Source organism: Salmo salar, chromosome 13 (genome assembly GCF_965601325.2).
Source record: "Salmo salar chromosome 13, fSalSal1, whole genome shotgun sequence".
NCBI lineage: Eukaryota > Metazoa > Chordata > Actinopteri > Salmoniformes > Salmonidae > Salmo > Salmo salar.
This window is the reverse complement of record NC_138303.1, coordinates 10,644,522-10,667,014: the sequence shown is the minus strand read 5'-3', so window position 1 is coordinate 10,667,014 and position 22,493 is coordinate 10,644,522. Positions and strand designations below refer to the sequence as shown.

The window sequence follows — 22,493 nt, the reverse complement described above, 5'->3', positions numbered from 1 at the left end:
GGGGGGGCAGACACAGGCACTAGAACAGCCAACCAGGAGCAGGGGGGGCAGACACAGGCACTAGAACAGCCAACCAGGAGCAGGGGGGGGGCAGACACAGGCACTAGAACAGCCAACCAGGAGAGGGGGGGGGGGGGGGGCAGACACACTGGGACAGAGACTGGATGGATCTACAAGACCAGCTCTGTGTATGTATGACATGACAGATTAGAGACCAGCTCTGTGTATGTATGACATGACAGATTAGAGAGGACAATAGACATGTGTGTGTATGGAGGTGTATCGGAGTACAGGAACAGGGGATCATAAAACACTGACAAGTAGCTGAGAGACAGAGAGAGAGAGAGAGAGAGAGAGATAGAGAGAAGGTAGAGAGAAGGTAGAGAGTAGGGAGAGAGAGAGAGAGAGAGAGAGAGAGAGAGAGAGAGAGAGAGAGAGAGGGAGGGAGCACATATGACATTTGAAAGGGAGGGAGGGAGCACATATGACATTTGAAATGTCTCTGTTCCTTTGTGAGTGTTCATTTTTGGATGTTTATTTCACTTATGTTTATTATCTATTTCACTTGCTTTGGCAATGTAAACATATGTTTCCCATGCTAATAAAGCCCTTTGGATTTAATGGAATTGAGTAGGGAGAGAGAGAAGAGTGAGAGAGAAGGGAGAGCGAGAGAGTGAAAGAGAGAGGGGGGAGAGTGGGAGAGAGAGACAGAGATAAAGAGAGAGAGATAGTAGAGATAGATAGTGAGAGAGATAAAGGGAGAGAGAGAGAAAGAGAGAAAGAAAGAGAGAGGGAGAGAAAGGGAGAGAGAGAGAGAGAGAGAGAGAGAGAGGGAGAGAGAGAGAGGGAGAGGAAGAGAGAGAGGGGAGAGGAAGAGAGGGAGAGGAAGAGAGAGAGAGATAAAAGGAGAGCATTTTACTGCACAGTGTGTGAGGATAAGATGGTAAGAAGTAAGAGGTAAGATGTATACAGTCAGTGTTGGATGCTTGAGGTGAAATTCTCTGTGTGGAGGTGACAGCCTCTGTGTGTGTGGAGGTGGCAGCCTCTGTGTGTGTGGAGTGACAGCCTCTGTGTGTGTGAAGATGTGCAGTGAAGGTGTGGGATGAAGGTGTGCAGTGAAGGTGTGGGCTGAAGGTGTGGCCTGAAGGTGTGCAGTGAAGGTGTGGGCTGAAGGTGTGCAGTGAAGGTGTGGGCTGAAGGTGTGCAGTGAAGGTGTGGGCTGAAGGTGTGCAGTGAAGGTGTTGGCTGAAGGTGTGCAGTGAAGGTGTGGGCTGAAGGTGTGCAGTGAAGGTGTGGGCTGAAGGTGTGGGCTGAAGATGTACAGTGAAGGTATAGGCTGAAAGTGTGGGCTGAAGTTCTGGGCTGAAGGTATGGGCTGAAGAGGTGGGCTGAAGATAAGGGCTGAAGGTGTGGGCTGAAGATGTGCATACTGTAGGTTTCTGTTGTGCTGCCTGCAGGTTGGTCACAGTATTATGCTTATGTATTGTGGAAGTAAAACTCTCAGCTGCACCATATGTACAGCATGTGGAAGTAACTAACGCAGAGGAGTAACTTTCCTAAGAACTGAAGACATCAGTTAGCTCCCTGGCATTAACTCTGTAGACTATGAGAACTGAAGACATCAGTTAGCTCCCTGGCATTAGCTCTGTAGACTATGAGAACTGAAGACATCAGTTAGCTCCCTGGCATTAGCTCTGTAGACTATGAGAACTGAAGACATCAGTTAGCTCCCTGGCATTAGCGCTGTAGACTATGAGAACTGAAGACATCAGTTAGCTCCCTGGCATTAACTCTGTAGACTATGAGAACTGAAGACATCAGTTAGCTCCCTGGCATTAGCTCTGTAGACTATGAGAACTGAAGACATCAGTTAGCTCCCTGGCATTAGCTCTGTAGACTATGAGAACTGAAGACATCAGTTAGCTCCCTGGCATTAACTCTGTAGACTATGAGAACTGAAGACATCAGTTAGCTCCCTGGCATTAGCTCTGCAGACTATAATCAATGTGTGAGCCTAACATATTTGACAACAATCTGAGGTTTGTAGGGGGACATCTAAAACTACAGTGCAATGTAGGAGGTTAATAACACAGGAAGTTGTAACCTTTGACCTTTGTTTCTCCTCTTCCCAGTCAGTATCAGATGGTTTCCACTTGATGGCAAGGTGGCACCGACAGACATAGCAGCTCTGCTTCCAGCTCTTAAGCAACTTTGCAGTATTTCGTTTTTTTGTATGTTATTTCTTACATTATTAGACCAGAACATATTTTGTGTTATTACATACAGCCAGAAATACATTTTGGATATCAGAGCAGTGGTAACTCACCAGCATTACGACCAGGAATACGACTTTCCTGAATTGGATCCTTCGTTCGTACCCACCAGGACATTTAAACTTATCCCAGAGGCTGCTCCAAGATGCCGCCGGCGGAGAAGAGGTATTCGGGAGTGGACTTCTAGTCCGACTCATGAGGCGGGCACACCATCCACTGCTTCTGAGTATATTACTATATTACGAGCTCAGGGCGAGGATCTCCTTCCGGCGAGACATCAGGGACTGTATTATACTATGTTTCATGGAATCATGGCTCTCTCTGGATATACTGTACCCGTCCATACAGCCAGCTGGGTTCTCAGTTCATCGCGCAGACAGGAATAAAGAACTCTCCGGGAGAAAGAAAGGCAGGGATGTATGTTTCATGATTAACTACTCATGGTGTGATTGTGATAACATAGAGAAACTCAAGTCCTTTTCTAGAATACCTCACAATCAAATACCAACCGTATAACCTCCCAAGAAAATTCTCTTCGTTTACAGTCACAGCCGTGTCTATTGGCCCTCAAGGAGCTACACTGGACTTTATGCAAACTGGAAATCACATATCCTAAGGCCGCAATTATTGTAGCTGGGGATTTTAACAGAACAAATTTGAGGAAAACGCTACCGAAGTTCTACCAACACATTGACTGTAGTACTCGCTCTGGAAAAACACTGGACCACTGCTACTCTCCATTTCGAGATGCCTACAAGGCCCTCCCCCGCCCTCCCTATGGCAAATCAGATCACAACTACATTTTTCTCCTCCCTTCCTAGAGACAGAAACTCAAACAGGAAGTACCCGTGCTAAGGTCTATTCAACAACCAATTGGAATCCATGCTTCAAGATTGTTTTGATCACTCGGACTGGGATATGTTCCGGGTAGCGTCTGAGAGTAACATTGACGTTTACACTGACACAGTGACTGAGTTCATTAGCAAGTGTATAGGGGATGTTGTTCCCACGCTGTCTATTAAAACCTACCCAAACCAGAAACCGTGTATAGACGGTTCACAGCATTCACGCAAAACTGAAAGCGCGAAACACCACATTTAACCATGGCAAGGTGACTGGGAATATGGTTGACTACAAACAGCATAGTTATTCACTCCGTAAGGAAATCAAATAGGCAAAACGTCAGTACAGAGACAAAGTGGAGTCACAATTCAATGACTCAGACACAAGACGTATGTGTCAGTTGTCTACAGACAGTCATGGACTACAAAGTGGAAAACCAGACTCGTCGCAGACACCAACGTCTTGCTTCCAGACAAACTAAACACCTTCTTCGCCCACTTTGAGGATAAGACAGTGCACCTGACATGTCCCGCTCCCAAGGACAGTGGGCTCTCCTTCTCCTTGGCCGACATGAGTATGACATTTAAGCATGTTAACCCTTGCAAGGCTGCCGGCCCAGACGGCATCCCTAGCCGCGTCCTCAGAGCATGCGCAGACCAGCTGGCATGGAGTGTTTATGGACATATTCAATCTCTCCCTATCCCAGTCTGCTGTCCCCACATGCTTCAATATGTCCACCATTGTTCCTGTACCCAAGAAAGCGAAGGTAACTGAACTAAATGACTACCGCGCCATGGCACTCACTTGTCACCATGAAGTGCTTTGAGAGGCTAGTTAAGGATCATATCACCTCTACCTTACCTGATACCATAGACCCACTTCAATTTGCTTACCGCCCAATAGATCCACAGACAATGCAACCACAATGCAAGACAGCCTACAGAGAGGAGGTGAGGGCCCTGGAGGAGTGGTGCCAGGAAAATAACCTCTTCCTCAACGACCATAAAATGAAGGAGCTAATCGTGGACTTTAGGAAACAACAGAGGGAGCATGCCTCTATCCACATCGACGGGACCGCAGTTGAGAAGGTGGTAAGCTTCAAGTTCCTCATCATACACATGACTGACAATCTGAAATGGTCCACCCACACAGATAGTGTGGCGAAGAAGGCGCAACAGCAACTCTTCCATCTCAGGAGGCTGAAGAAATTCATCTTGGCCCCTAAGACCCTCAGAAGTTTTTACAGATGCACAACTGAGAGCATCCTGTCGGGCTGTATCACTGCCTGGTACGACAGCTGCACCCCTCGCAACCGCAAGACTCTCCAGAGGGTGGTATGGTCTGCCCAATGCGTCACCGGGGCACACTGCCTGCCCTCCAGGACACCTACAGCACCCTATGTCACAGGAAGGCCAGAAAGATCATCAAGGACAACAACCACCCGAGCCACTGCCTGTTCACCCCGCTATCATCCAGAAGGCGAGGTCAGTACAGGTGCATCAAAGCTGGGACAGAGAGACTGAAAAACAGCTTCTATCTCAAGGCCATCACACTCCGACATTGCTCGTCCTAATATTTATATATTTCTTAATTCCATTCTTTTACTTTTAGATTTGTGTGTATTGTTGTGAATTGTTAGATACTACTGCACTGTTGGAGCGAGGAACACAAGCATTTCACTACACCCGCATAAACATAAGTATGACTATGTGACCAATAAAATGTGATTTGATTTGATATTGACCTTAACCCTTCATCCCTGACGTCGGTTGGCAACAACAACACAAGCTGATGGAGATTGAAAAGGGAGTCTGCTGTATACGCAGTTCAGTTCAAATGGCCAACTAATCAGCCTGTTACCAACCCTCAGATCAGTTCTGTGTTTAGCTACTGAAATATTCATGGAGTAGAAGTCAAATATCAAGGTGATATCATTATCCTATTTCATTTAGCAGGGGTATGTAGTGTTTCCAGGTCAGATCTAGGTCAACAGATAGTACCTGATAGCCCTCGTAGCACCCCGGACATCAGGGGCCATCAGGGGTTATCATAGATTCTGCTTGTATGGAACTCCAGGTGTACATCCCAAATGACACCCAATTCCTTTAATAGTGCAGACCAGAGCCCTCAAACATAGTGCACTGCAAAGGGTACCACACACCAGAGCCCTCAAAGGTAGTGCACTATGAAGGGTATAGCGTGCCATTTGTGACGTACACCTGGAGGTCCACACAAGCAGAATCTATGATGACCAATGATGACCCCTGGTGACCCCTGATGACCCCTTATGATCTATGATGACCCCTGATGACCCCTGGTGACCCCTGGTGACCCCTTATGATCTATGATGACCCCTGATGACCCCTGGTGACCCCTGATGACCCCTGGTGACCCCTGGTGACCCATGATGACCCCTGGTGACCCATGATGACCCATGATGACCCCTGGTGACCCCTGGTGACCCATGATGTCCCATGATGACCCATGATGACTCCTGATGACCCATGATGACTCCTGATGACCCCTGGTGACCCCTGATGATTATCCTCCAGACATACCACTGCTTCAGTCAGTACTAGATTCTGATTGGCAGAAGTTCAGCATCACACAACAGTAATGGTTATCCTGCCTCTCGCCCATCCATAAAGGGTTCTCCGAATCCTGTGAAGCGTGGGAGTGGGCAGATTTCCTCGTCCTTCTCGCCAGCTGTGATTCTGGGCAGCTCCATGGTAAGGAATGTGACCGTTCCTGGTGCAAAAACAATGTCCTACACCGGAGCTCGAGTAAATGACATTACTAAGCTGCTCCTGAATGTACTACATCAGGACATGGAAATCCATTCTATCCTAGTCCGTGTGGGTTTTAATGACATTATGAAGGGCAGCTCTGAACAGTTGAAACTGGATTTCAAAGAGCTGATTGACTCTCTGCTAGACACTAATTGTAAGGCCCAAGTGTAAAGGAATGAATAAGAATATGTACATATAAATATATGGATGAGCGATGGCCGAACGGCATAGGCAAGATGCAGTAGATGGTATAGAGTACAGTATATACATATGAAATGAGTAATGTAGGGTATGTAAATATTATCTAAAGTGGCATTGTTTAAAGTGACTAGTGATACATTTATTACATCCAAATTGTAATTATCAAGTGGCTAGAGATTTGAATCAGTATGTTGGCAGCAGCCACTCAATGTTAGTGATGGCTGTTTAATAGTCGTATGGCCTTGAGATAGAAGCTGTTTTTCAGTCTCTCGGTCCCAGCTTTGATGCACCTGTACTGACCTCTCCTTCTGCATGACAGCGGGGTGAACGGGCAGTGGCTCGGGTGGTTGATGTCCTTGATGATCTTTTTGGCCTTCCTGTGACATCGGGTGGTGTAGGTGTCCTGGAGGGCAGGTAGTTTGCCCCCGGTGATGCGTTGTGCAGACCTCACTACCCTCTGGAGAGCCTTACGGATGTGGGCGGAGCAGTTGCCACACCAGGCGGTGATACAGCCCGACAGGATGCTCTTGATTGTGCATCTTTAAAAGTTTGTGTTTTTGGTGACAAGCCAAATTTCTTCAGCCTCCTGAGGTTGAAGAGGCGCTGTTGCGCCTTTTTCATCATGCTGTCTGTGTGGGTGGACCATTTCAGTTTGTCCATGATGTGTACGCCGAGGAACTTAAAACTTTCCACCTTCTCCACTATTGTCCCGTCAGTGTAGATAGGGGGCTGCTCCCGCTGCTGTTTCCTGAAGTCCACAATCATCTCCTTTGTTTTGTTGACGTTGAGTGAGAGGTTGTTTTCCTGACACCACACTCCGAGGGCCCTCAACTCCTCCCTGTAGGCTGTCTCGTCGTTGTTGGTAATCAAGCCTACCACTGTAGTGTCATCTGCAAACTTGATGATTGAGTTGGAGGCATGCATGGCCATGCAGTCTTGGGTGAACAGGGAGTACAGGAGAGGGCTGAGAACGCACCCTTGTGGGGCCCCAGTGTTGAGGATCAGCGGGGTGGAGATGTTGTTTCCTACCCTCACCACCTGGGGGTGTCCCGTCAGAAAGTCCAGGACCCAGTTGCACAGGGCAGGGTTGAGACACAGGATCTCAAGCTTAATGATGAGTTTGGAGGGTACTATGGTGTTGAATGCTGAGCTGTAGTCAATGAACAGCATTATTACATAAGTATTTCTCTTGTCCAGGTGGGATAGGGCAGTGTGCAGTGTGATGGCGAATGCATTGTCTGTGGACCTATTGGGGCAGTAAGCAAATTGGAGTGGGTCTAGGGTAACAGGTAGGCTGGAGGTGATATGATCCTTGACTAGTCTCTCAAAGCACTTCATGATGACAGAAGTGAGTGCTACGAGATGATAGTCATTTAGATCAGTTACCTTAGCTTTCTTGGAAACAGGATCAATGGTGGCCATCTTGAAGCATGTGGGGTAAGCAGACTGGGATAGGGATTGAATATGTCCGTATACACACAAGCCAGCTGGTCTGCACATTTTACTCACATCGGCCAGGGAGAAGGAGAGCCACCAGTCTTTGGTTGCGGGCCGTGTCGGTGACACTGTATTGTCCCCAAAGCGCGCAAAGAAGTTGTTTAATTTGTCTGGGAGCAAGACGTCGACGTCCGCGATGGGGCTGGTTTACTTTTTGTAATCCTTGATTGTCTGTAGATCCTACCACATACGTCTCGTGTTTGAGCCGTTGAATTGCCTCTATACTGATGCTTATTGACGCTTGTTTGATTGCCTTACGGAGGGAATAACTACACTGTTTGTATTCGGTTTCCAGTCGCCATGCCATTTCTTTCCAGTTGCCATGCCATGATTAAATGGGTTGGTACATGCTTTCAGTTTTGTGTGAATGATGCCATCAATCCACGGTTTCTGGTTAGGGAAGGTTTTAATAGTCAAAGTGGGTACAACATCTCCTTTACACTTCTGTATAAACTCGCTCACCGAGTCAGTGTATACGTCAACGTTATTGTCTGAGGTTACCACCTGATGGAAGCAATCTTGAAGCGTGGAATCTGATTGGTCAGACCAGCGTTGGATAGACCTTAGCACAGTGTCACGACTTCCGCCGAAGTCGGTTCCTCTCCTTGTTCGGGCGGCGTTCGGCAGTCGACGTCACCGATATTCTAGCCATCGCCGATCCACCTTTCATTTTCTATTTGTTTTGTCTTGTTTTCCCACACACCTGGTTTACATTCCCTCATTATTTGACGTGTATATAACCGTCTGTGTGTGGAATTGTTTGTTGTAAGTGTTTTGTGCATTTCCGACTGGCTGGCGACGGGTTGTTTCAACCCGTATTTTGCTGTTCTGGGTGCCGTTTGCTTTTGCATCATTTAAGTGCTCCGGCTGTTACCCATTTATTCTCTCCTGCGCCTGACTTCACTGCTGCCAGTTACGCACCGCTTACAGAATTCCACACCCGAATATGGAGTCAGCAGGAGCAGGTGCCCCTGGTATAGGGGTCGAGGAGCGCGTCCGGGAGTACGCGGCGATGCTCCACCATCTCGGCGCCGCCATGGACCACATCGTCCAAACCATGGACCGCTGGGAGAGACAGGGAGTTCCCCCAGTGCCTCCACCAGCACAACCGGGGTCTCCACTACTCACCCCCCCTTCACCCGGTCCCAGTGGGATTCATCTCGCCCTTCCCCGGGAGTACGATGGGATGGCTGCACGCTGCCAGGGTTTCCTGTTGCAGCTGGATCTATACCTGGCAACCGTCCACCCGGCTCCTTCGGGCCGTGAGAGGGTGTCCGCCCTCGTCTCGTGCCTCTCGGGGAAAGCCCTGGAGTGGGCCAACGCCGTGTGGGGAGAAGGAGATGCAGCGCTGGACCATTTAGAGGATATCACCCGTCGCTTCTGGGCAGTCTTCGACGGGTGAACGTCTCTTCCATCTGAGGCAGGGGATGAGGAGCGCCCTGGAGTTCGCGATGGACTTTCGGACACTGGCCACCGGCGCGGGATGGAACGACAGGACCTTGATCGACCACTATCGTTGCAGTTTGCGCGAGGACGTCCATCGGGAGTTGGCCTGCAGGGACACCACCCTCACCTTCGACCTGCTGGTGGACCTGTCCATTCGGCTGGATAACCTGCTGGCTACCCGCGGATGTCCAGAGCGGGATCTGTCGGTTCCATCCCCCAGCACCACCGCTCCGATGCCCATGGAGCTGGGAAGTGCTGCGCTCAGGGAGACCGGAGGAGGTTATGTCTCGTGTACCATCTGTGGGCCACAGAGGTCACACTGCCGGTCGGTGCCGGGTTGGTTCCTCTGGGGGTCGAGGCAGCAGGCACGGCACTCTGGCGTCATCCCAGGTGAGCCGGCACCATTCTCACCCAGAGCCCTCTGTTGCACATATGTTTTTGTATGATACTTTTCCTGAGTTCTCCCCGCATTCCCAGCATTGCGCTCGTCAATTCAGGTGCGGCTGGGAATTTTATAGACAGATCAGTCGCCCATAGTCTAGGGATCCCCATTGTTCCCGTGGCTATGCCCTTCCCAGTTCACGCCTTAGACAGTCGACCATTAGGGTCAGGGTTGATTAGGGAGGCCACCGCTCCCCTGGGCATGGTGATGCAGGGGGGTCACAAGGAGAGAATCACTCTCTTCCTCATTAACTCTCCTGCATTTCCCGTGGTGCTAGGCCTAACCTGGTTAGCTTGTCATGACCCCACTGTTTCATGGCACGGAGGGCTCTCACGGGATGGTCGCGAGAGTGCTCGGGGAGGTGTTTAGGGGTTTCCGTTGGTGCTACTATGGTGGAAAGTCCAGACAAGGTCTCCACCGTGCGCATTCCCCCCGAATTTTCTGATTTGGCTCTCGCCTTCTCCAAAAAGAAGGCGACTCAATTACCACCTCATCGTCGGGGGGATTGTGCGATACATTTCCTGGTAGATGCCGCACTTCCCAGGAGTCACGTGTATCCCCTCTCACAGGCGGAGACGGCGGCTATGGAAACATATGTCTCCGAATCCCTGCGTCAGGGGAACATTCGGTCCTCCACTTCACCCGCCTCCTCAAGTTTCTTTTTTGTGAAGAAGAAGGAGGGAGGTCTGCGCCCGTGTATTGACTATCGAGCCCTAAACCAGATCACTATGGAGTACAGTTACCCGCTACCTCTCATAGCCACTGCGATTGAGTCAATGCACGGGGCACGCTTCTTCACCAAACTAGATCTCAGGAGTGCTTACAACCTGGTGCGTATCCGGGAGGGAAACGAGTGGAAGACGGCGTTCAGTACTACCTCAGGCCGTTATGAGTACCTCGTCATGCCGTACAGGTTGATGAATGCTCCATCAGTCTTCCAAGCCTTTGTAGACGAGATTTTCAGGGACCTGCACGGGCAGGGTGTAGTGGTGTATATTGATGACATTCTGATATACTCCGCTGCACGCGCTGAGCGTGTGTCCCTGGTGCGCAGGGTGCTTGGTCAACTGTTGGAGAATGACCTGTACGTCAAGGCGGAGAAATGCCTGTTCTTCCAGCAGTCCGTCTCCTTCCTAGGGTATCACATTTCCACCTCAGGGGTGGAGATGGAGAGTGACCGTATTTCAGCCGTGCGTAATTGGCCGACTCCCACCACGGTAAAGGAGGTGCAGCGGTTTCTAGGATTTTACTACCGGAGGTTTATCCGGGGTTTTGGTCAGGTGGCGGCTTCCATTACCTCACTGCTGAAGGGGGGCCCAGTGCACTTGCAGTGGTCAGCTGAGGCGGACAGGGCTTTTAGTCACCTGAGGGCTCTGTTTACCTCGGCTCCCGTGCTGGCCCATCTGGATCCCTCTTTGGCGTTCACAGTGGAGGTGGACACGTCCGAGGCTGGGATAGGAGCCGTGCTCTCTCAGCGCTCGGGTACGCCACCGAAGCTCCGCTCCTGTGCCTTCTTCTCGAGGAAGCTCAGCCCGGCGGAGCGAAACTCTGACGTGGGGGACCGGGAGCCGTTGGCTGTCGCCAAGGCTTTGAAGGGGTAGAGACATTGGCTTGAGGGGGCTACACACCCTTTTCTCATCTGGACTGACCACCGCAATCTGGAGTACATCCGGGCAGCGAGGAGACTGAATCCTCGCCAAGCAAGGTGGGCCATGTTTTTTCCCCGTTTTGTTTTCATCCACTCGTACAGACCGGGTTCCCAGAATATCAAGGCAGACGCACTGTCCCGGCTGTACGACACAGAGGAGCGGCCCATGGATCCCACTCCCATACTCCCAGCCTCTTGCCTGGTGGCACCGGTGGTGTGGGAGCTGGACGCGGACATCGAGCGGGCATTACGCACATAGCCCACTCCCCCCCAGTGTCCAGCTTGGGCGCCTGTACGTTCTGTCTGCGACCGGTTGATCTATTGGGCCCACACGTCACCCTCCTCTGGTCACCCTGGCATCGGTGGGAAGTACTGGTGGTCCACCTTGGCCAAGGACATGAGGGTTTATGTTTCCTACTGCTCGGTGTGCGCCCAGTGCAAGGCTCCCAGGCACCTACCCAGAGGGAAGTTACAACCTACACCCGTTCCACAACGGCCGTGGTCGCACCTGTCAGTGGACTTCCTGACGGATCTTCCTCCCTCGTTGTGGATCGGTTTTCTAAGTCCTGCCATCTCCTTCCTTTGCCCGGTCTCCCTACGGCCCTACAGACTGCGGAGGCCCTGTTTACACACATCTTCCGGCACTACGGGGTGCCTGAGGACATAGTTTCTGATCGGGGTCCCCAGTTCACGTCCAGGGTCTGGAGAGCGTTCATGGAACGTCTGGGCGTCTCGGTCAGCCTCACCAGAGCCAGATCGAAGCTCCTGCGGTGGACGAATGGTTTAAGCGCTCGGAGGAGACCTGGGACGCCACCCATGTGCACCTGCAACGGGCCGTGAGGCGGCAGAAGACGAGCACCGGGGGATCGGGTCTGGCTCTTGACCCGGAACCTGCCCCCTTCGCCTGCCCTGCCAGAAGCTGGGTCCGCGGTTTGTGGGGCCATTCAAAGTCCTGGAACAGCGGGGACTGTGAAGTAACACAAACATAGACACAGACAGATGCATACACACACAATAACATACGCACTATGCACACACTGTCACCGGTATCGTAGGGTAGAGACCAAGACGCAGCGGGGAAAAGTACACTCATCTTCTTTTTTATTTGGTGAAGAAGGAAAACACAAAATACCTATACAAAACAAAACGAACTGGACAGTCTCGTCAGGCAAATAGCTAAACAAGAACAATCTCCCACAAAATCCCATGAAAAAACAAACTCCTAAGTATAGGACCCTCAATCAGAGGCAACAATAACCAGCTGTCTCCAATTGAAGGTCCAACCCCAATTAACTAAACATAGAACTACAAAAGACTAGATAGAACATAGAAATATACTAACATAGAACAATGACTAACAAACCCCGGACTAATAAATCAAATACCCCTCTACCTAAACACATACACAAAACACACCCTGAACCACATAAAACAAACACCCCCTGCCACGTCCTGACCAAACTACAATAACAAATAACCCCTATACTGGTCAGGACATGACACACACATACACATGGATTTAGTACTGTAGATATGTGTCAGTGGTGGAGTAGGGGCCTGAGGGCACACAGTGTGTTGTAAAATCAGTGAATGTATTGTAATGTTTTAAGAATTGTATAAACTGCCTCAATTTTGCTGGACCCCAGGAATAGTAGTTGCTGCCATGGCAACAACTAATGGAGATCCATAATAAATACAATACAAATGGTTCAGCATCACACCACAGTAATGGTTCAGCATCACACCACAGTAATGGTTCAGCATCACACCACAGTAATGTTTCAGCATCACACCACGGTAATGGTTCAGCATCACACCACAGTAATGTTTCAGCATCACACCACAGTAATGTTTCAGCATCACACCACAGTAATGTTTCAGCATCACACCACGGTAATGGTTCAGCATCACACCACGGTAATGGTTCAGCATCACACCACAGTAATGTTTCAGCACCACCACGTAATGTTTCAGCATCACACCACGGTAATGGTTCAGCATCACACCACGGTAATGGTTCAGCATCACACCACAGTAATGTTTCAGCATCACACCACAGTAATGTTTCAGCATCACACCACGGTAATGGTTCAGCATCACACCACAGTAATGTTTCAGCATCACACCACAGTAATGTTTCAGCATCACACCACGGTAATGTTTCAGCATCACACCCCAGTAATGTTTCAGCATCACACCCCAGTAATGTTTCAGCATCACACCACAGTAATGTTTCAGCATCACACCCCAGTAATGTTTCAGCATCACACCCCAGTAATGTTTCAGCATCACACCACAGTAAGTGTTCAGCATCACACCACAGTAATGTTTCAGCATCACACCACAGTAATGTTTCAGCATCACACCACAGTAAGGGTTCAGCATCACACCACAGTAATGTTTCAGCATCACACCACATGTTGATGGATTATTTCCATAGAACTCACAGAGCCCCTTGTTGTCCATTACAGTATGTATCTGCGTGTGCAACCTTCCTGCTGGGGTTAGTTTCTCCTTGGTGTGTGTTGTGTGGATGGGGAGTTATGTAACCGTTTGATGATCTAAATATAGCAGCCATTAGGGGATTAGATACATACAGGACAGTTCCAGTGGCGGAGAGATCTGCTGTCTTTGCTGCTGGACACACGCACGCACGCACGCACGCACGCACGCACGCACGCACGCACGCACGCACGCACGCACGCACGCACGCACACACACACACACACACACACACACACACACACACACACACACACACACACACACACACACACACACACACACACGCACACGCACACACGCACAGCTGGATTAGATACAGAGAAGCCCTGTGGACTCAGCTCTACTGTCATACCCACCACTGACCTCTGGCTGGCCACTAGTGTCAAAACACAACGAGATGCCCGCTCTAGCCTTACCATTTACCAGTTTACATGAAACACAGCAGAGATGCAGAAACGTTGTAATGTAGCTAGCTATCATACAACTGTAAGACCGTGGGTACCATATGCACTGTGTGTGAGTATACTAGTGGGCAGCGGTCCCTCAGACATCGTACCACTTCAGCGGCTGGATGCCAGGGATTAAATATTCAACGGAACATTAATATTTTAGATCCTAGTCCTCTGTTTGGGAGGGGAGAATTATAATGTTACAGACACAGACACTGCTGACCACTAAATACACTCTGGGGGCCACGAAGGTGAACTATATCACTCTGTCTGTCCTGTCCTGTCCTGTCTGTCTGTCTGTCTGTCGCTGTCGCTGTCGCTGTCGCTGTCCTGCCGTCTGTCTGTCTGTCTGTCTGTCTGTCGTCGTCTGTCTGTCTGTCTGTCTGTCTGTCGCTGTCTGTCTGTCTGTCTGTCTGTCTGTCTGTCTGTCTGTCTGTCTGTCTGTCTGTCTGTCTGTCTGTCTGTCTGTCTGTCTGTCTGTCTGTCTGTCTGTCTGTCTGTCTGTCTGTCTGTCTGTCTGTCTGTCTGTCTGTCTGTCTGTCTGTCTGTCTGTCTGTCTGTCTGAATTGTTTTCAACCACTTTGTATTCACTTCATGTTAATGTTAGCATCTCTCATCTCATTTCCTTCCATCCTAGCTTCCACAATCTGTCCCCCTTCGGCCCAGGTCTGGTTACTGTAGTCGGTAGATGCCTGGATGATGCCAGACCATGTGGCATAGCGCAAACTTTACCCATCAAAAACTATGAGTTCAGTAATAGCCAGGCTAGCTCAGATCAGCATAGATACATTGAATATTGTGCTGGCAGCCTGGCAACAATGAAGGGCCCTTGGAGATCCTATTAAATTACCAGAGGGGCTATTTCATAAACCCTCAAAGTTCCCAGAATGGGGTGAAAAAGGTAGGCTTGGAACATGGCTGCTGCACCTGATTGGTCCTTTGTCTGTTTTGACTCTGGAAGTAGAAACAGCTGCTGAGCTCAGACCTCAAGCACTGGGCTGGGTTACTGTTTCTTCACTGCTCAGTGTACTGTAGTGACCATCAGGCTGGGGAACAACAACCATCTGGATGAAACTGTGGAGTTGGCTAAGCATAGCAGAAATTAGAAAACGTAGATCTGATTTGGCAAGGTGCAGGACGACTGAACATAACACTTTGCACTTCTCCTTCTCTCTCTCTCTCTCTCTCTCTCTCTCTCTCTCTCTCTCCCTCTCTCCCTCCCTCCCTAGTTGACCCCCGTGGTGCCCGCCACCTCCTGACTTCCCAGCATTCCTTACCAGGGATCCCCGTTGCGCTGAAACAGACCATTGATCTGCGCACCTCCATGGACGGCAAGTACAAGGAGATTGCTGAGGTGAGTAAGATAGAAAGATGGACTTTAAAAACATTTACAATTTCAGCCACACAAGTGGATAAACTGCATTTAAAATAACTGAGGATAATACAACAACAAGCTCTAAACAAGCTACCCTCTCTGTGTGTCTGTGCCCATGTAGGAGCTGTTCTCTCGCAGCTTAGCAGAGCGTGATATGCTCAGCGCCCCTTATGAGTTCCCTGAAGACAGTCCCATAGAACAGCTGGAGGAGAGACAACAACGACTACAGAGACAGATCAGCCAGGATGTCAAGTAAGAGAGGGAGGGAGGGAGGGAGGGAGGGAGGGAGGGAGGGAGGGAGGGAGGGAGGGAGGGAGGGAGGGGGAGGGAGGGAGGGAGGGAGGGAGGGAGGGAGGGAGGGAGGGATGGAGGGATGGAGGGAGGGAGAGATGGAGAGAGGGAGGGAGAGAGGGGGGGAGAGAGGGAGAGAGGGAGATGGAGGGAGGGAGGAGGGAGTTAATATTCAGCAACAAGTCCTCATGAATCCCAATGGGATCATGTTGATGTCTCTAAAAAAGCTTTTCATTATGTCTTCTACAGGTTTGAGCCAGATATCCTTCTGCGAGCCAAACAGGAGTTAATGAAGACTGACAGCGCTACTGACCTAGAGTGAGTACAGTAAGGAGACTCCCATTAGCTCTGCTAGCTACTGACCTAGAGTGAGTACAGTAAGGAGACTCCCATTAGCTTCGCTTGCTACTGACCTAGAGTGAGTACAGTAAGGAGACTCACATTAGCTTCGCTAGCTACTGACCTAAAGTGAGTACAGTAAGGAGACTCACATTAGCTTCGCTAGCTACTGACCTAGAGTGAGTACAGTAAGGAGACTCACATTAGCTCCCGAAGCTAATATCTATAGGTTTTAGCTAAGTGGGCTAGCACAGTCTCGTGGCATGCAGAAGACCTTGGGTTTGAATCTTGGTTGGTCACATCTCTCTTAAGCTCAGCAGGCTACCACGGTCTATACATAGTCTCAATTCCGTCTTTATAATATAATAATTATTATTATTACGTTTCAAGTTTTATTAGTCGTATGTACAGGATACACATGGGATACACCGTCCAATGAAATGCTTACTTGCAGGTTCCTTCTGGACAATGCAACAACAATAAGAAACAATAAAAGATAAGAATAGGAGACATAAAGTAAATGGCAGTAGAATAGAACAAACGTTATAGAATAAACGTTATTATTCTGTGTTAGATACCTGAAGGAGCAGAGCCAGGCATTCATGGACCTGTATCCCAAGGAGAAAGAGCGGGAAGGAGAGAAGGAGTACCAGCGGGTCTCCATCTCTGGAGAGGAGAAATGTGGGGTAGGTCACAGAAATATCCCCAACAGCCATTATCGCTTTCACCACGGTAAACACCTTGAGTTTTATTCAGTAAGGTTCCCTGGCTTTGATTAATGGTATTGAATACAGGTCCTATGTAAAACTTGTATTTCTCTCCACTTGGATTTTACCACAAGCAGCCAATGTTCCGACATGTTACATGTTTCTTCAAAGCGGATTCCTCCGGTAGTAGGAGGCTAGAAGTAGGACTGGCAGTACTAACTTGTGCCCTCTCTCCCCGCCCCCTCCCTCCAGGTTCCCTTCACAGACCTGCTGGATGCTGCTAAGTGTGTAGTGAAGGCCTTGTTCATCAGGGAGAAGTACATCGGCCTGTCCATGCAGAGCTTCTGTCGGACCACAGCCAGCTACCTGGAGGAGCTCAGTGACAGACCACTAGATATGGGCATCTATGAGGAGATACCTGAGACTTCTGTTACTGCAGGTAGAGTACACACACGTACATAAATACCTACATACATACGTACACACCTACCTACCTACCTACCTACCTACCTACCTACCTACCTACATATATGCAGAATGCATCACATCCGGCCCTGTTTGGGAGTCCCATAGGGTGGCGCACAATTGGCCTAGCGTCGTCCGGGTTTGGCCGGGGTAGGCCTTCATTGTAAATAAGAATTTGTTCTTAAAAACCTCTTCAGGATCTGCCCCTTTTTTTAAATTTTCGCCTAAAATGACTCATACCCAAATCTAACTGCCTGTAGCTCAGGACCTGAAGCAAGGATATGCATTTACTGTAAAATTAAATTACTGTAGGAGAATATAACAAATTAGATCTGGTAAAAGATAATACAAAGAAAAAAACATGCGTTTATTTGTATTGTTTTTGTACTATCATCCTTGAAATGCAAGAGAAAGACCATAATGAATTATTCTAGCCCAGGCACAATTTAGACTTTGGCCACTAGATGGCAGCAGTGTATGTGCAAAGTTTTAGACTGATCCAATGAACTATTGCATATCTATTCAAAATGTTGTCTCAAGACTGCCCAAATGTGCCTGATTGGTTTATTCATACATTTTCGAGTTCATAATTGTGCACTCTCCTCAAACAGTAGCATGGTATTCCTTCACTGTAATAGCTACTGTAAATTGTACAGTGCAGTTAGATTAACAAGAATTTAAGCTTTCTGTCAATATCAGATATGTCTATGTCCTGGGAAATGTTCTTGTTACTTACAACGTCATGCTAATCACTTTAGCGCACATTTGCTCAACCATCCAGAGGGTGGGACATCGATCTGTAGAGATCCTAAAGAGGTTTTAACTGACTTGCCTAGTTAAATAAAGGTTAAAAATATAAAATTAAAATACCTACCTACCTACCTACCTACATGCATACATGCATACACTCACAGGTGGTAGGTAAAGTAAGCCAGCTACAGATGAAGAGATGGTTTCACATGTGCTATTCCCCCTCTACCTCCTGCTAGAACAGACTATCACTCAGTGTAGGAGAATTTTCCTCACTGAAATTCAGCGTGAAAATAAATGTTTAGTTTGGCTCTGTGCATTCCCATTCCATCCCAAATGTTTGGGTAGATAGAACGTCTGTGTCTGATGGACACAGACTTTAGTAACGTTGTATTTGATTCTATTCTATTGTACTATATTCTATTCTAGACTTAGACCAGACGGTCCATCCTCCTGTCTCCACCACACACCCCTATGAGAACCAGGACCCTGCCTGTATGCCTCCTGATATAGGCTACGGCTGCAAGATGGTAAACGGTGTCGTCCACATCTATACAAAGAAGGACAGCATGGACACGTGAGACACATCAATTAACTCTCAACAGATCATAGTGTTATCCTTATTTTAGCACATTGTAAAGGCTCATACGTGCTTCTAACAAGTTGTCAAGCAACATACCTATTGGCTTTAGATAAATTGTTACCGTGGTTATAAACATGCCAATGCCTAGCAACCGTACATCTTAGGTTGTTATAAGTTCATCATTATGAAAATACTATTTGTGACAGTGCCTTTTAGTTTGCCGGCTGTATGCTATTGAGACGGTGTTAAAGGCCTGTATACTGCCATGTCAGTTCTACAGAGCTGGAGCTGCCCTACCCAGACCTACCGGAGTACATCGCTGATATGAACGTCATGACGGCCCTCATCATCAACGGACCTGTGTGAGTTAACATACCTCTGATGGTTACATATGTGGTAGTGTTGATTAAATCCGTAGCGCTGAAGACTTGCGCTGCAGCGTGATAGAAATTTAAAGGTAATGTTCCCGCATTAGCGGAGACTGCATTTACGGTAAAAACTGCATATGTCGGCTCAATTACAAGTTAACTTTCAATTTAAATCGTGCTACAGAGCTACAGATTGAACCAAACCTAAGGTTTCTGTAATGGTCATTCTGTCAAGAAACAAATCTTCTCCAGATACAGAACATCATGATGACAGAACCGAGAGTCTTCTGTCAGTTACTCCCGACGGTGTGCTGTCTGTTATCAGTGGACCAACTGACGTTGTGTCCGTGTTCACTTCCTGCCTTCACAGGAAGTCGTTCTGTTACCGTCGCTTACAGTACCTGAGTTCTAAGTTCCAGATGCACATCCTGCTGAATGAGATGAAGGAGCTTGCAGCTCAGAAGAAAGTTCCTCACAGAGATTTCTATAACATACGTAAGGTGAGTCCTCAATTAGCATGTTGGAGAGGACCAGCGTGAGGCTATACCGTCCTCTACTGTCTATACCGCTACGCAGAATCAGTGATCTACATATCATCTTGCACCCTAAATAACTGCTTGTTATGTGACCAAGATTTTCCAATATGCACAGAGCCTTGCTCAGGCCGATGCCCTCGAAGTGTTGCATATTTCTTGAGTCTCATGACAGAGGTTCGGTCTGACGCTAGGCCGTCAATTGTAAATAAGAATTTGTTCTTAACTGACTTGCCTAGTTAAATAAAGGTTAAATAAAATAAGTACATATTCTATCTTCATTTTGAATGATGAAGTGCCAAATAACAGCTTCATCTGTTTCTGTATCTGGTTCCTTGTTGCGCACCCAGGTGGACACCCACATCCATGCCTCGTCCTGTATGAACCAAAAACACCTGCTGAGGTTTATCAAGAGGGCCATGAAGAAATATCCAGGGGAGATAGTCCATGTGGAGAGAGGCAAGGGACAGACGCTCATGGAGGTGTTCCAAACCATGAACCTCACAGCCTTCGACCTGAGTGTGGATACACTGGACATGCACGCTGTGAGTAGTGCTGGAGAGGGAAAGGGAGAGGGTGAAGGATAAGGAATGGGAGAGGGTGAAGGAGAAGGAGGGGGAGAAGGAGGGAGAGAGAGAAGGAGAAGGAGAAGGAGAAGGAGAGAGAAGGAGAGGGAGAGGGAGAGGGAGAGGGAGAGGGAGGGTGAGGGTGATGGAGAGGGAGAGGGAGAGGCAGAGGGAGGGTGAGGGTGAAGGATAAGGAATGGGAGAGGGTGAAGGAGAAGGAGAGAGAGAGAGAAGGAGAAGGAGAGGGCGAGGGAGGGTGAGGGAGAGGGAGAGGGTGCATGTCGATAGTCTTATGTAGCTACCTCTCCTTTACCCTCTCTGTTTATACTATATTGTTTTTGGTTCCTATATTAAGAGAGGAAACATAGAGGAGACAGGAAGGTCAATGAAGAGATCTCAGGAAAAGGATTGATTAACAGTCGTTAAATTTTTTTAAAGATTTTTTATTGACAACTGTGCTTTAAAGACAGATGACAATCTGACTTGAGAGCTTGGCAGCGACATCAGAAAGTGAGACATTGACTGAGAACTGTCCCCTTTCTCCTCACAGGACCGTAACACTTTCCATCGCTTTGACAAGTTCAACGCCAAATACAACCCCATCGGCGAGTCCATCCTGAGAGAGATCTTCATCAAGACAGACAACCATGTAGAGGGGAAATACTTTGGACACATCATCAAGGTGAATGTATAATCAGCATACTGTACATGCCCTCTACCTTAACCTAGTAAACAATTGTTGCGTCACAATTCTCGACCCTTTCTCCTGATGTGTGAACTTTCACAATCCCCATCTGAAATGAAAAGCATTTGGTGATTTGTGTAAGCAAATTGGAGGGAGTTTCCACAAGAGAATGAGTGTTTCGAGTGTTCAATTCATAAGAAGAGTAGAGAATCGCAATGGAACCAAAAACAGTATAAAGGGCGGTGTGGAGTGCGATTGAGATTGTGTCATCTGTGGCAGGTTACCTTTGCTTCCTTGGGCACAGGGACTATGGTGGTCTGTTTGAAACATGTAGGTATTACAGACTCGGTCAGGGAGAGGTTGAAAATGTCAGTGAAGACACTTGATAGTTGGTCCGCGCATGCTTTGAGTACACGTCCTGGTAATCCGTCTGGCCCAGCGCCTTTGTGAATGTTGACCTGTTTAAAGGTTTTGTTCACATCGGCTACTGAGAGCGTTATGACACAGTCATCCAGAACAGCTGGTGCTCTCGTGCATGCTTCAGTGTTGCTTGCCTCGAAGCGAGCATAAAAGGTTTTTATCTCGTCTGGTAGGCTCGCGTCACTGGGCAGTTCACGTCTTGGTTTCCCTTTGTAGTCCGTAATAGTTTTCAAGCCCTGCCACATCTGACGAGCGTCAGAGCCGGTGTAGTAGGATTCAATCTTAATCCTGCATTGACACTTTGCTTGTTTGATGGTTCGTCTGAGGGCATAGCGGGATTTCTTATAAGCGTCCGGATTAGTCTCCGGCTCCTTGAAAATGGCATCTCTAGCCTTTTGCTTGATGCGGATGTTGCCTGTAATCCATGGCTTCTGGTTGGGATATGTAGGTACAGTCACTGTGGGGACAACGTCATCGATGCACTTATTGATGAAGCCAATGACTGAGGTGGTGTATTCCTCAATTCCATTGGATGAATCCCGGAACATATTCCAGTCTGTGCTAGCATTTGTTTTCCCCTGATTGCACATGTGACATGCTGGTAAAAATGTGGTAAAACTGATTTAAGTTTGCCTGCATTAAAGTCCCCGGCCACTAGGAGCGCCGCTTCTGGGTGAGCAGTTTTTTCTTTGCTCATGGCCTTATAGAGTTGGTTGAGAGCGGTCTTAGTGTCAGCTTTGCTATGTGGTGGTAAATAGACAGCTACAAATAATATAGATGAGAACTCTCTTGGTAGATAGTGTGGTCGACAGCTTATCATAAGGTACTCTACCTCAAGCGAGCAATACCTCAAGACTTCTTTAATATTAGACATAGAGCACCAGCTGTTATTGACAAAAAGACACACACCCCCACCCCTCGTCTTACCACAGGTAGCGTCTCTTTTCTGCCGGTGCATGGAAAATCCCGCCAGCACTATATTGTCCGTTTCTTCGTTCAGCCACTTCTCGGTGAAACATAAGATGTTACAGTTTTTAATGTCCCGTTGGCAGGATAATCTTAATAGTAGGTCATCAATTTTATTTTCCAATGATTGCACGTTAGCAAGGAGAATGGAAGGCATTTGGAGTTTACTCGCTCGCTTACGGATTCTCAGAAGGATTCCCAATCTGAGTTCCCTTTTCTGATGTCTTTTCTTCACGCAAAAGGCATGGACCTTATGGGTCGGCAGGTATCCTAGTGGTTAGAGCGTTGGGCCAGTAACCGAAAGGATGCTGGATCGAATCCCCAAGCTGACAAGGTCAAAATCTGTTGTTCT

General features: G+C 48.2%; 1 protein-coding gene across 2 annotated transcripts in view; it reads left to right on the top strand.

Moving 5' to 3' along the window:
- Nucleotides 1-22,493, top strand: part of ampd2b (adenosine monophosphate deaminase 2b) — a 64,601-nt gene that overhangs the window by 29,055 nt on the left and 13,053 nt on the right. For both annotated transcript variants that reach the window (XM_045692878.2, XM_045692879.2), the window contains exons 2-11: nt 15,323-15,447; nt 15,590-15,720; nt 16,009-16,077; nt 16,673-16,784; nt 17,058-17,244; nt 18,450-18,597; nt 18,876-18,965; nt 19,342-19,471; nt 19,855-20,049; nt 20,621-20,752. In XM_045692878.2, the coding sequence (XP_045548834.1) occupies nt 15,323-15,447; nt 15,590-15,720; nt 16,009-16,077; nt 16,673-16,784; nt 17,058-17,244; nt 18,450-18,597; nt 18,876-18,965; nt 19,342-19,471; nt 19,855-20,049; nt 20,621-20,752 (1,319 nt within the window). The remainder of the gene's footprint in view (nt 1-15,322; nt 15,448-15,589; nt 15,721-16,008; nt 16,078-16,672; nt 16,785-17,057; nt 17,245-18,449; nt 18,598-18,875; nt 18,966-19,341; nt 19,472-19,854; nt 20,050-20,620; nt 20,753-22,493) is intronic.